Below are 14,786 nucleotides of genomic sequence, written 5' to 3'. Positions count from 1 at the left end.
GATCATCATAAATCAAAAAAATGGAATCGCATTTTCTCCACCGCCGCAATAATGATTGGGAATTCACCCGTCGAAGACATTGAACAATCTCAAGAAGTTTGTGATAAAATGTCAAATGACACGTCATTAGACCCTAATAATGCATAATTACTGTTACATTAGCGTATGTGTTACAAAGACGAGTGTTATTACAAATGTATCAATTCGAATCAGGAATGTCTGTTCCTGTCTGCGCTATATCCTCAGGAAATGGCTTCAAATGTGATTGGACAAACCGCGTCATGTGACCGTCCTCCAACTGGAGTTTCCACGACAGCTGGGAGCCGTGCGATACCTCCTCGCGTATTGCTTTCTTAAAGAATACGTAGGGACTGTCCTTATTTCAACATCCGCAAACAAACTTTTGGCGGCATGGGAGACAAGAAGAGTCCAACCAGGTAATGTCTGACTCATTCATTGCGCTAATGACATTGATGCTTGGAAGTGGACACCATGACACATAATTGAAACAATCCTCTCTCTGTGTGTGTGTGTCTCTCTCTCTCTGTGTGTGTGTGTGTGTGTGTGTGTGTGTGTGTGTGTGTGTGTGTGTGTGTGTGTGTGTGTGTGTGTGTGTGTGTGTGTGTGTGTGTGTGTGTGTGTGTGTGTGTGTGGGTGGTAGCCACGGTGTAGCAACCATGGCGGACTGTCTGTTTTATTGCAGTGTCAAATCATAGCGCGAGCTCGTAAAACAGAATCATTTCGGAACACTGAATGGATCATCTTCCCAGATGTTTGACAACGCGAGCATATAGCCGACACATGATGCACACGCAGCACCCTGAACTGGGGATGGGAAACTGATGTGCTTTATGTCCTTTTTGTTTTGTTCGAAGGCCGAAGCGTCAACCAAAGCCTTCGGCGGAAGAGGGAAATTGGGACTGTAGCGTTTGCACATACAAGAACACCGCGGAGGCTTTCAAGTGCATGATGTGCGATGTAAGGAAAGGGACGTCAACACGGTACGTGGATACGATTAATTTTGCTCGATGATAAATGCTATTATGTTCGTGCAAATGGATAGTCTACACGCGTATTTGTAAGTATTGTTGTACCAGGTTGTGTCCATTAATTGTAGTTTATGAAATGATGCATGTAAACATGAGAAATCTGGATGTATTTTATGCTGCACAGTGTGTGCAGTGTGCGAGTGTCTAGTAACCTCATTTGTATTGTGTTCCATGGAACAGCATGGATGCTGATTATGAAATGGAGTGCATCTCAGAACACAGGGAGTATCCTTAAAAAACATGGTAATTACTATAATATATTGTAGTTAGAAAAACAACCTCTATTTGTACGCATGGTCAAGCACAATGCAAAAACATGTTTTAAATGAATTTGGCCGAGTCGATACTAACTCTAAGTAGGCCAATTCTGAGGACAATCGGCAATAATAAGTGTATGTCTTTAACTACAATAGAGAGGTGAAGTGACATGACCAGCTATTATGCAATCATTATAGAGTAGTTACCAGGTCTCTCTTAAAAGAGATGCTATCTCAATGAGACTACCTGAATAAATACAGATTAAATAAATACAAATCATGTCACAGTAGGTCCTTCCCCTGAAACTAGGCTACCCTTGCCTTGAAACTAATCATGAAAAATGCTCTGTAATCACGTGTCGTTGTTTGAAGAAGGATGTGGAGCCAGGTCCGATGTGTTAATTGAAAAAAAGGTTACAGGTAGTTCTAGTTTCACTCTGATTCATAGCTTCCTTTGAAAACTTGAACTGCAACTTTCCTTCCAGACTAGAAAGGCATAGCATGGTGGTGTCCCAAATGGCACCCTATTCCCTATGTAGTGCACTACTTTATCTCACTTATCTCCTTCACTAGCTTTAAGCACCAGCTGTCAGAGCAGCTCACAGATCACTGCACCTGTACATAGCCCATCTATAAATAGCCCAAACAACTACCTCTTCCCCTACTGTATTTATTTATTTTGCTCCTTTACACCCCAGTATTTCTACTTTGCACACTCATCTACTGTCAAATCTACCATTCCAGTGTTTTACTTGCTATATTGTATTTACTTCGCCACCATGGCCTTTTTTTTGCCTTTGCCTCCCTTATCTCAACTCATTTGCTCACATCGTATATAGACTTGTTTATACTGTATTATTGACTGTATGTTTGTTTATTCCATGTGTAACTCTGTGTTGTTGTTTGTGTCGAACTGCTTTGCTTTATCTTGTCCAGGTCGCAGTTGTAAATGAGAACTTGTTCTCAACTTGCCTACCCGGTTAAATAAAGGTGAAATAAAAAATGTTAAAAAGTCTGCTCACAGCCATGGGGATTGGAATAACAAGGATGGAACTTCTCAGGTTTTGTGTCTGTCATGTTATAATGATGAAGGACCATGGGAGTGTAATGTGTGGGCGTCCCAAATGGCACCCTATTCCATGTAGTGCACTACATTTTCAGAGATTTTTGTAGTTCGTTCCAGTCATTGGCAGCAGAGAACTGGAAGGAGAGCCGGCCAAAGGAGGATTTGGCTTTGGGGGTGACAAGTGAGATATACCTGCTGGTGTAACGGATGTGAAACGGCTAGCTTAGTTAGCGGTGCGCGCTAAATAGCGTTTCAATCGGTGACGTCACTTGCTCTGAGACCTTGAAGTAGTGGTTCCCCTTGCTCTGCAAGGGCCGCGGCTTTTGTGGAGCGATGGGTAACGATGCTTCGAGGGATGACTGTTGTTGATGTGTGCAGAGGGTCCCTGGTTCGCGCCCGGGTATGGGCGAGGGGACGGTTTAAAGTTATACTGTTACACTGGAACGCGTGCTACGGGTGGGTGCAGCTATGGTGACCAGCGAGCAGAGATAAGGCGGGACTTTCCCTAGCAGAGAGTTGTAGATGACCTGGAGCCAGTGGGTTTAGCAACGAGTATGAAGCGAGGGCCAGCCAACGAGAGCGTATAGGTCGCAGTGGTGGGTAATATATGGGGCTTTGGTGACATAACGGATGGCACTGTGATAGACTGCATCCAATTTGTTGAGTAGGGTGTTGGAGGCTATTTTGTAAATGACATTGAAAAAAGTCTTAGATAAGAGACGTAGATGGTCATGAACAGAAGCTAGTTGATATGCTCACATCCTGTCTGGGGTTAAAATGACCTTAACACCTCATCTGAGTGGAGAGAGAGAACATTAGTCTTCTAGAGCAACACACACACTGCGCACACACACACTGCAGACACACACAAACTGCAGACAACACACAAACTGCAGACAACACACACACACACACACACACACACACACACACACACACACACACACTGCAGACACTCACACACTGGGGTGGCAGGTAGCTTAGTGGTTAGAGTGTTGGACAAGTAACCGAAATGTTGCAAGATTGAATCCCCGAGCTGACATGGTAAAAGTCTGTTCTTCTGCCCCTGAACAAGGCAGTTAACCCACTGTTCCTAGGCCGTCATTGAAAATAAGAATTTTTTCTTAACTGACTTGCCTGGTTAAATAAAGGTAAAAAAAAGAAATAAAAGAAAAAGACAGGCTTTGGCTGGTGGTGTTGATGAACTCAGGGGAAAATAGAAGGGGGAGTGGAGGGCAGGAGGCAGGTTGGTATTTAATCATCACGGCTCTCCTCATACATCTTATGTCATGGTGGTAGAGGATCTTCAGGTCCAGGGGACATCATCCATCTTATGTCATGGTGGTAGAGGATCTAGTGGTCCAGGGGACATCATCCATCTTATGTCATGGTGGTAGAGGATCTAGTGGTCCAGGGGACATCATCCATCTTATGTCATGGTGGTAGAGGATCCAGTGGTCCAGGGGACATCATCCATCTTATGTCATGGTGGTAGAGGATCTAGTGGTCCAGGGGACATCATCCATCTTATGTCATGGTGGTAGAGGATCTAGTGGTCCAGGGGACATCATCCATCTTATGTCATGGTGGTAGAGGATCTAGTGGTCCAGGGGACATCATCCATCTTATGTCATGGTGGTAGAGGATCTAGTGGTCCAGGGGACATCATCCATCTTATGTCATGGTGGTAGAGGATCTTATGTCAGTGGATCCAGTGGGGGACATCATCCATCTTATGTCATGGTGGTAGAGGATCCAGTGGTCCAGGGGACATCATCCATCTTATGTCATGGTGGTAGAGGATCTAGTGGTCCAGGGGACATCATCCATCTTATGTCATGGTGGTAGAGGATCAGTGGTCCAGGGGACATCATCCATCTTATGTCATGGTGGTAGAGGATCTAGTGGTCCAGGGGACATCATCCATCTTATGTCATGGTGGTAGAGGATCTAGTGGTCCAGGGGACATCATCCATCTTATGTCATGGTGGTAGAGGATCTAGTGGTCCAGGGGACATCATCCATCTTATGTCATGGTGGTAGAGGATCCAGTGGTCCAGGGGACATCATCCATCTTATGTCATGGTGGTAGAGGATCTTCAGGTCCAGGGGACATCATCCATCTTATGTCATGGTGGTAGAGGATCTAGTGGTCCAGGGGACATCATCCATCTTATGTCATGGTGGTAGAGGATCTAGTGGTGGACATCATCATCTTATGTCATGGTGGTAGGGACATCATCCATCTTATGTCATGGTGGTAGAGGATCCAGTGGTCCAGGGGACATCATCCATCTTATGTCATGGTGGTAGAGGATCTAGTGGTCCAGGGGACATCATCCATCTTATGTCATGGTGGTAGAGGATTTAGTGGTCCAGGGGACATCATCCATCTTATGTCATGGTGGTAGAGGATCTAGTGGTCCAGGGGACATCATCCATCTTATGTCATGGTGGTAGAGGATGTAGTGGTCCAGGGGACATCATCCATCTTATGTCATGGTGGTAGAGGATCTTCAGTGGTCCAGGGGACATCATCCATCTTATGTCATGGTGGTAGAGGATCCAGTGGTCCAGGGGACATCATCCATCTTATGTCATGGTGGTAGAGGATGTAGTGGTCCAGGGGACATCATCCATCTTATGTCATGGTGGTAGAGGATCTTCAGGTCCAGGGGACATCATCCATCTTATGTCATGGTGGTAGAGGATGTAGTGGTCCAGGGGACATCATCCATCTTATGTCATGGTGGTAGAGGATTTAGTGGTCCAGGTTAAATAAAAGTTACACACACACACTGACCAAAAAGTTATTTTGTTGGCATTTATGTATATCCTCATAACTAGTAAAACATAATCAAACCTATTTCTTTCACTTACTTGCTGTGCTGTTTTGTTGTTCATTTGTTCAGTCTCAACCAGGATTTCGTCATACATGTCAAGCAGTGAAGTGTCAGCTCTGTCTGTCCGTGGTCTCTCTTCCTCGGTGCGTCACTGTCACTGTGTCCGTTTCCATCTTGTCCAGCTGTGTCTGTAACAATTTCCGTAAACCCTGTTTTTCTGTTCTGCATCAAAGTAGCGATCCTTGTACCTAGCATCAGCATGGTGGCGACACGGGAAAGAGGCTCAGAGAGAATGCCACAGAATCGCTTGTTCACAACTTTGAGTACTTTTGTAAGTTTAACCCCACGGTCTGTGTGGGCAGTTTTGTTGAGCAGGCGTGTCAATGCCATGACAGAGGGTATCACGTCTGCTGCAAATCAAATCAAATTTTATTTTTATATCAAATCAAATCAAATTTTATTTGTCACATACACATGGTTAGCAGATGTTAATGCGAGTGTAGCGAAATGCTTGTGCTTCTAGTTCCGACAATGCAGTAATAACCAACAAGTAATCTAACTAACAATTCCTAAACTACTGTCTTATACACAGTGTAAGGGGATAAAGAATATGTACATAAGGATATATGAATGAGTGATGGTAGAGAGCAGCATAGGCAAGATACAGTAGATGGTATCGAGTACAGTATATACATATGAGATGAGTATGTAAACAAAGTGGCATAGTTAAAGTGGCTAGTGATACATGTATTACATAAGGATGCAGTTGATGATATAGAGTACAGTATATACGTATGCATATGAGATGAATAATGTAGGGTAAGTAACATTATATAAGGTAGCATTGTTTAAAGGGGCTAGTGATATATTACATCATTTCCTATCAATTCCCATTATTAAAGTGGCTGGAGTTGAGTCAGTGTGTTGGCAGCAGCCACTCAATGTTAGTGGTGGCTGTTTAACAGTCTGATGGCCTTGAGATAGAAGCTGTTTTTCAGTCTCTCGGTCCCAGCTTTGATGCACCTGTACTGACCTCGCCTTCTGGATGATAGCGGGGTGAACAGGCAGTGGCTCGGGTGGTTGATGTCCTTGATGATCTTTATGGCCTTCCTGTAACATCGGGTGGTGTAGGTGTCCTGGAGGGCAGGTAGTTTGCCCCCGGTGATGCGTTGTGCAGACCTCACTACCCTCTGGAGAGCCTTACGGTTGAGGGCGGAGCAGTTGCCGTACCAGGCGGTGATACAGCCCGCCAGGATGCTCTCGATTGTGCATCTGTAGAAGTTTGTGAGTGCTTTTGGTGACAAGCCGAATTTCTTCAGCCTCCTGAGGTTGAAGAGGCGCTGCTGCGCCTTCTTCACGATGCTGTCTGTGTGAGTGGACCAATTCAGTTTGTCTGTGATGTGTATGCCGAGGAACTTAAAACTTGCTACTCTCTCCACTACTGTTCCAACGATGTGGATGGGGGGGTGTTCCCTCTGCTGTTTCCTGAAGTCCACAATCATCTCCTTAGTTTTGTTGACGTTGAGTGTGAGGTTATTTTCCTGACACCACACTCCGAGGGCCCTCACCTCCTCCCTGTAGGCCGTCTCGTCGTTGTTGGTAATCAAGCCTACCACTGTTGTGTCATCCGCAAACTTGATGATTGAGTTGGAGGCGTGCGTGGCCACGCAGTCGTGGGTGAACAGGGAGTACAGGAGAGGGCTCAGAACGCACCCTTTTGGGGCCCCAGTGTTGAGGATCAGCGGGGAGGAGATGTTGTTACCTACCCTCACCACCTGGGGGCGGCCCGTCAGGAAGTCCAGTACCCAGTTGCACAGGGCGGGGTCGAGACCCAGGGTCTCGAGCTTGATGACGAGCTTGGAGGGTACTATGGTGTTGAATGCCGAGCTGTAGTCGATGAACAGCATTCTCACATAGGTATTCCTCTTGTCCAGATGGGTTAGGGCAGTGTGCAGTGTGGTTGAGATTGCATCGTCTGTGGACCTATTTTGGCGGTAAGCAAATTGGAGTGGGTCTAGGGTGTCAGGTAGGGTGGAGGTGATATGGTCCTTGACTAGTCTCTCAAAGCACTTCATGATGACGAAAGTGAGTGCTACGGAGCGGTAGTCGTTTAGCTCAGTTACCTTAGCTTTCTTGGGAACAGGAACAATGGTGGCCCTCTTGAAGCATGTGGGAACAGCAGACTGGTATAGGGATTGATTGAATATGTCCGTAAACACACCAGCCAGCTGGTCTGCGCATGCTCTGAGGGCGCGGCTGGGGATGCCGTCTGGGCCTGCAGCCTTGCGAGGGTTAACACGTTTAAATGTTTTACTCACCTCGGCTGCAGTGAAGGAGAGACCGCATGTTTCCATTGCAGGCCGTGTCAGTGGCACTGTATTGTCCTCAAAGCGGGCAAAAAAGTTATTTAGTCTGCCTGGGAGCAAGACATCCTGGTCCGTGACTGGGCTGGATTTCTTCCTGTAGTCCGTGATTGACTGTAGACCCTGCCACATGCCTCTTGTGTCTGAGCCGTTGAATTGAGATTCTACTTTGTCTCTGTACTGACGCTTAGCTTGTTTGATAGCCTTGCGGAGGGAATAGATGCACTGTTTGTATTCGGTCATGTTACCAGACACCTTGCCCTGATTTAAAAGCAGTGGTCCACGCTTTCAGTTTCACGCGAATGCTGCCATCAATCCACGGTTTCTTGTTAGGGAATGTTTTAATCGTTGCTATGGGAATGACATCTTCAACGCACGTTCTAATGAGCTCGCACACCGAATCAGCGTATTTGTCAATGTTGTTATCTGACGCAATACGAAACATGTCCCAGTCCACGTGATGGAAGCAGTCTTGGAGTGTGGAGTCAGCTTGGTCGGACCAGCGTTGGACAGACCTCAGCGTGGGAGCTTCTTGTTTAAGTTTCTGTCTGTAGGCAGGGATCAGCAAAATGGAGTCGTGGTCAGCTTTTCCGAAAGGGGGGCGGGGCAGGACCTTATATGCGTTGCGGAAGTTAGAGTAACAGTAACACCCCTGGTTGCGCAATCGATATGCTGATAAAATTTAGGGAGTCTTGTTTTCAGATTAGCCTTGTTAAAATCCCCAGCAACAATGAATGCAGCCTCCGGATAAATGGTTTCCAGTTTGCAAAGAGTTAAATAAAGTTCGTTCAGAGCCATCGATGTGTCTGCTTGGGGGGGGATATATACGGCTGTGATTATAATCGAAGAGAATTCTCTTGGTAGATAATGCGGTCTACATTTGATTGTGAGGAATTCTAAATCAGGTGAACAGAAGGATTTGAGTTCCTGTATGTTTCTTTCATCGCACCATGTCTCGTTAGCCATAAGGCATACGCCCCCACCCCTCTTCTTACCAGAAAGGTGTTTGTTTCTGTCGGCGCGATGCGTGGAGAAACCCGTTGGCTGCACCGCTTCGGATAGCGTCTCTCCAGTGAGCCATGTTTCCGTGAAGCACAGAACGTTACAGTCTCTGATGTCCCTCTGGAATGCTACCCTTGCTCGGATTTCATCAACCTTGTTGTCAAGAGACTGGACATTGGCAAGAAGAATGCTAGGGAGTGGTGCACGGTGTGCCCGTCTCCGGAGTCTGACCAGAAGACCGCCTCGTTTCCCTCTTTTTCGGAGTCGTTTTTGGGTCGCTGCATGCGATCCATTCCGTTGTCCTGTTTGTAAGGCAGAACACAGGATCCGCGTCGCGAAAAACATATTCTTGGTCGTACTGATGGTGAGTTGACGCTGATCTTATATTCAGTAGTTCTTCTCGACTGTATGTGATGAAACCTAAGATGACCTGGGGTACTAATGTAAGAAATAACACATAAAAAAAACAAAAACTGCATAGTTTCCTAGGAACGCGAAGCGAGACGGCCATCTCTGTCGGCGCCGGCAGGCAGACGCAGTTGATGAGCTTATTTCTCCAGTCAGTTGTTGGAATGGAGCTAGCTAGTGTGTTCATGTTTCCATGTTTCAAACATGTTCTCAAATGCCATTGAAATGGCTGCAGCAGTATGAGAACCAGCACATTGAGCAGTACGCCTTTCCTCAGTGCCAAATCCTCGTCGATCCACTGTGCTGTCACACTCAGCATGCTCATGGGGCTGACATCGCTGGCGCAAATGTCAGTCGTGAAGCTAATAGCAGTGACGCCCATAGCAAGTAGCTCATAGATGTGCATTTCAACAATACTGTGTAACTCCGGTAGGGCAACATCTGAAAAATAGCGCCTATTGATAGTGTGTACCAGGGCTCAAGATGCTCGACCAGTCGGCGAAAGCCAACATCATCCACGACAGAGAACGGTTGATTATCAAGGACAATGAATTCTATTATCTTGATATTCGGTGATTTCACCTTTGTTTTGTCTCGCTGAATTTTTTTTTTTTTTTACTCTTTCAAATGACTGCTCGACTTGAACTTGTTTAGTTGTTGGAAGAGTACACTTAGTATTGTTCTGCGTTTGTTCTGTGTAGCGTTGTATTTATCGTGCCATCATTAAGCCATCTACCTACATTATATAGGTATGCACGTCATCTACCTACGTTATATAGGTATGCACGTCATCTCCCTACATTATATAGGTATGTACGTCATCTACCTACGTTATATAGGTATGCACGTCATCTACCTACGTTATATAGGTATGCACGTCATCTACCTACATTATATAGGTATGCACGTCATCTACCTACATTATATAGGTATGCACGTCATCTACCTACATTATATAGGTATGTACGTCATCTCCCTACATTATATAGGTATGTACGTCATCTACCTACGTTATATAGGTATGCACGTCATCTACCTACGTTATATAGGTATGCACGTCATCTACCTACGTTATATAGGTATGTACGTCATCTACCTACATTATATAGGTATGTACGTCATCTCCCTACATTATATAGGTATGTACGTCATCTCCCTACATTATATAGGTATGTACGTCATCTACCTACGTTATATAGGTATGCATGTCATCTACCTACGTTATATAGGTATGCACGTCATCTACCTACGTTATATAGGTATGTACGTCATCTACCTACGTTATATAGGTATGCACGTCATCTACCTACATTATATAGGTATGTATGTCATCTACCTACGTTATATAGGTATGCACGTCATCTACCTACATTATATAGGTATGCACGTCAGCTTTGACATCAATTTTGCACATCAGCGTTAAACTAGACATAAGGGCCGATGCCGATGTTGGCATTTTTAGCTAATATCGTCTGATTCCGATATGCTCACCGATATATTGTGCATCCCTAATCTTATGTCATGGTGGGTAAGGTTGTCCTGGGGATATCTGCCAAAGCCCAGCTGACTGTGAATGTACAGTACCAGTCAAATGTTTGGATACACTTAAATATTGAAGGGTTTTTCTTTATTTTTACTATTTTCTATATTGTAGAATAATAGTGAAGACATCAAAACTATGAAATAACACATATGGAATCATGTAGTAACCAAAAAAGTGTTAAACAATCAAAATATATTTTAGATTCTTCAAAGTAGCCACCCTTTGTCTTAATGACCGCTCTGCACACTCTTGGCATTCTCTAAACCAGCTTCATGAGGTAGTCACCTGAAATGCATTTCAATTAACAGGTGTGCCTTTGTTAAAATTACATTTGTTGTCATTTTTTCCTTCTTAATGTGTTTGAGACAATTTGTTGTGTTATGACAAGGTAGGGGTGGTATACAGAAGATAGCCCTATTTGGTAAAAGAACAAATCCATATTATGGCAAGAACAGTTCAAATAAGCAAAGAGAAACGAGAGTCCATCGTTATTTTAAGACATGAAGGTCAGTCAATCAGGGAACAGTTCAAGGACTTTTAAAGTTTCTTCAAGTGCAGTCGCAAAAACGATCAAGTGGTATGATGAAACTGGCTCTAATTAGGACCAACACAGGAAAGGAAGACCCAGAGGTACCTCTGCTGCAGAGGATAAGTTCATTAGAGTGACCAGCCTCAGAAATTGCAGCCCAAATAAATGCTTCACAGTATTCAAGTAACAGACACATCTCAATATCAACTGTTCAGAGGAGACTGCGTGAATCAGTCCTTCATGGTCAAATTGCTGCAAAGAAACCACCACTAAGACACCAATAAGAAGAAGAGACTTGCTTGGTCCAAGAAACACAACCGAAGGATTTAGACTGGTGGAAATCTGTCATTTTGGTCCAAATTTTAAGATTTTTGGTTCCAACCACTGTGTCTCTATGAGACACAGAATAGGTGAACGGATGATCTCCACATGTGTGGTTCCCACCATGAAGCATGGAGGAAGAGGTGTGATGGTGTGGGGGTGCTTTGCTGGTGACACTGTGATTTATTTAGAATTCAAGGCACACTTTACCAGCATGGCTACTACAGCATTCTGCAGCAATATGCCACCCCATCTGGTTTGCGCTTAGTGGGACTATCATTTGTTTTTCAACAGGACAATGACCCAACACACCTCCAGGCTGGGTAAGTGCTATTTGACCAAGGAGAGTGATGAAGTGCTGCATCAGATGACCTGGCTCTCCACAATTACCCGGCCTCTACCCAGTTGAGATGGTTTGGGATGAGTACGACCGCAGAGTGAAGGAAAAGCAGCCAACAAGGTCTCAGCATATGTGGGAACTCCTTCAAGACTGTTGGAAAAGCATTCCTCATGAAGCTGGTTGAGAGAATGCCAAGAGTGTGCAAAGCTGTCATCAAGGAAAAGGGTGGCTATTTGAAGAATCTCAAATATAAAATATATTTGGATTTGTTTAACAGTTTTTGGGTTGCTACATGATTCCATATGTGTTATTTCATAGTTTTGATGCCTTCACTAGTATTCTACAATGTAGAAAATAGTAAAAATAAAGAAAAACCCTTCCCAAATGGTAACCTATTCCCTATATAGTGCACTACTTTTGACCAGAGCCTGGCACCATGATGTCAGTGTTATTGATTCACAGTCAGGAAATGGCTGCCACCCTGGTGTTGTCCCTGAGTGACATCTTGGTTTCATGGACAACAAGAGAAACAAAGCCATGCAAGAATAGCTAGCTCTCTCTCTCTCTCTCTCTCTCTCTCTGTCGCTCTGTCTTTCTCTTTCTATGTCTGTGTGTGTGTGTGTGTGTGTGTGTGTGTGTGTGTGTGTGTGTGTGTGTGTGTGTGTGTGTGTGTGTGTGTGTGTGTGTGTGTGTGTGTGTGTGTGTGTGTGTGTGTGTGTGTGGTTTTATTACCAAAGGTTGAACATTATCCTTCCCCTTCATGCCAAACCAATTATCCTGGTTTAAAGAGCAGTTTTCAAATGAGCCAGCTAACAGTGTGGAGGCAGACCCAATTGTCTCCATTGCCTCTGTGACTGGAATGTTGTGTGTACACGGGTCTGTGCACGTGTGTCTGTGTGTATGTCATTTGTGTGTGTGTGTGTGTTTGCGCACCTAAGTGTGCGCTTGTGTGTGTCTGCGCCCGGGTGTGTGTATATTTGTTTGCGCCCCTGAGTGTGTGTGTGTGTGTGTGTGTGTGTGTGTGTGTGTGTGTGTGTGTGTGTGTGTGTGTGTGTGCGCCCCTGTGTGTCTAGTCTCTGAATTGAGGCTGCTATAGCAGCTGCCAGACACCCAGAGCTAGGCTCATTAGTATGCTAGGGCTTAATCAGTGTGATGTCATCAGTGGAACAGAGATTTTCATCAGGGCAACAGTCTTTAAGCAGGCAGGGGGTCACCACCATTACAAACAACTCAACCACCGCTGCACACACACAGGAAGATAACAGAGGGAGAGGAGAGAGAGACATCAAATTCCCTCCACACACAGAAGACAAGGGGCTGAGAGAGAGAGAGTCTGAGACCTCTGCTCCAGCAGGGCCAAGCACTTGCCATCTGCTCAGAACAGCAACACAGTTCACGTTTGCCAGCTGATGGTACTTAGCGTCTCTGAACAAAGTGCCGACCGTAATTTGCCAACCGAGTGCGAACCGATTTTACGTGTAGAAATGGACAAAAATGCCGGCGCTCAGACACCTTCAAAAAACACTGAGCTGTCAGTGAATGAACGGCAGACAAACGGTAGACTATCATTCAGTGAGATGTATTCTCAAGAGAGACAGGAAGAGATCTCAGTGCTGTCCTCCCTTCTCTTCCTTTCCTCTCATCTCTTTCCTCTCTTCCTCTCCTCTCAGAGAGACAGTCTACTTCAGCAAGGCCAAGCGCTAACCCTCTGCCCTCTACAGCAACAACAACACAGCTCCTACCAGAGGTGATGCTAGCAAGATGGCCAACAAAGGAGGTCGCGGTAGTTAATGAAGGGCCAATAGCAACATGACTCGACCTGCGTCTCCCGCCCGTCCACACACTGCACACTCCAGGGGGTTGGCTGGCTCTTCTCGGGAGGGGGGAGGGCTCTTCCAGGGAGGGAGGGGGGCTCTTCCAGGGAGGGGTGAGGGCTCTTCCAGGGGGTTGGCTGGCTCTTATCGGGAGGGAGGGGGGCTCTTCCAGTGGGGAAAGAGCCAGACAGCTGGTGTACTAAGTCTAATGTAGGACATGGATTATGGAGGATATTAATATTACCTTTCTGTTTCCCTCTGGCTTCATTTAGCTTGAGATATTATATATATATCTCAAAGATTATTTTAGCTTGAACAATAATGTAGACCTATGTAAGATCATTGCATGGTCACTGTCATTTTGTAATCCGGTTTTAATATGGAATTAGTCACATAGGTCTAAAGTTACCTGTATCTGTGTCAAACAGGCCTAACTTTACTCCAGAATGAATGAGTTGGTACTGAGCTCATTTGGGATAGAAGAGGGGAGGAGAGAGATGGAGGTAGAAAGAGAGCTGGAGAGAGAGACACGGGGGGAGAGAGAGACACGAGGGAGAGAGAGAGAGACACGAGGGGAGAGAGAGAGACACGGGGGAGAGAGAGAGACATGAGGGAGAGAGAGAGAGACGAGGAGAGAGAGAGAGAGAGACACGGGGAGAGAGAGAGACACTGGGAGAGAGAGAGAGACACAGAGAGAGAGACACGGTGAGAGAGAGAGAGACACGGAGAGAGAGAGACACGGGAGAGACACGGGAGAGAGACACGGGGGGGAGAGAGACACGGGAGAGAGAGAGAGACACGGGGGGGAGAGAGACACGGGGGGGAGAGAGAGACACGGGGGGAGAGACACGGGGGAGAGAGACACGGGGAGAGAGAGAGACACGGGGAGAGAGAGAGACACGGGGAGAGAGAGAGACACGGGGGAGAGAGAGAGACACGGGGAGAGAGAGAGACACGGGGGAGAGAGAGAGAGAGAGGGAGAGAGAGAGAGACACGAGGGGAGAGAGAGAGACACGGGGAGAGAGAGAGACACGGGGGGGAGAGAGAGACACGGGGGACAGAGAGAGACATGGGGAGAGAGAGACACGGGGGGAGAGAGAGACACGAGGGAGAGAGAGAGAGACACGAGGGAGAGAGAGAGAGACACGGGGGAGAGAGAGAGAGACACGAGGGAGAGAGAGAGAGACACGGGGAGAGAGAGAGAGACACGAGGGAGAGAGAGAGAGACACGGGGAGAGAGAGAGACATGGG

General features: G+C 46.0%; 1 protein-coding gene across 2 annotated transcripts in view; it reads left to right on the top strand.

The window, feature by feature from the left end:
* The first annotated feature begins 303 nt into the window (after window positions 1-303).
* yaf2 (YY1 associated factor 2) overlaps window positions 304-14,786 on the top strand; it is a 30,472-nt gene continuing 15,989 nt past the window's right edge. Inside the window, exons 1-2 of one of the 2 annotated variants that reach the window (XM_064939244.1) lie at window positions 304-437; window positions 876-1,001. In XM_064939244.1, the coding sequence (XP_064795316.1) occupies window positions 412-437; window positions 876-1,001 (152 nt within the window). In that variant the 5' untranslated portion in view covers window positions 304-411. Of the gene's footprint in view, window positions 438-661; window positions 1,002-14,786 lie in introns of both variants that reach the window. The other variant, XM_064939247.1, reaches the window with a different exon arrangement.

The sequence above is a fragment of the Oncorhynchus masou genome, chromosome 27 (genome assembly GCF_036934945.1).
Source record: "Oncorhynchus masou masou isolate Uvic2021 chromosome 27, UVic_Omas_1.1, whole genome shotgun sequence".
In the NCBI taxonomy this organism is placed as follows: domain Eukaryota; kingdom Metazoa; phylum Chordata; class Actinopteri; order Salmoniformes; family Salmonidae; genus Oncorhynchus; species Oncorhynchus masou.
Note: the sequence above shows the minus strand (reverse complement) of the source record. Positions and strands in the feature narration are given on the sequence as shown.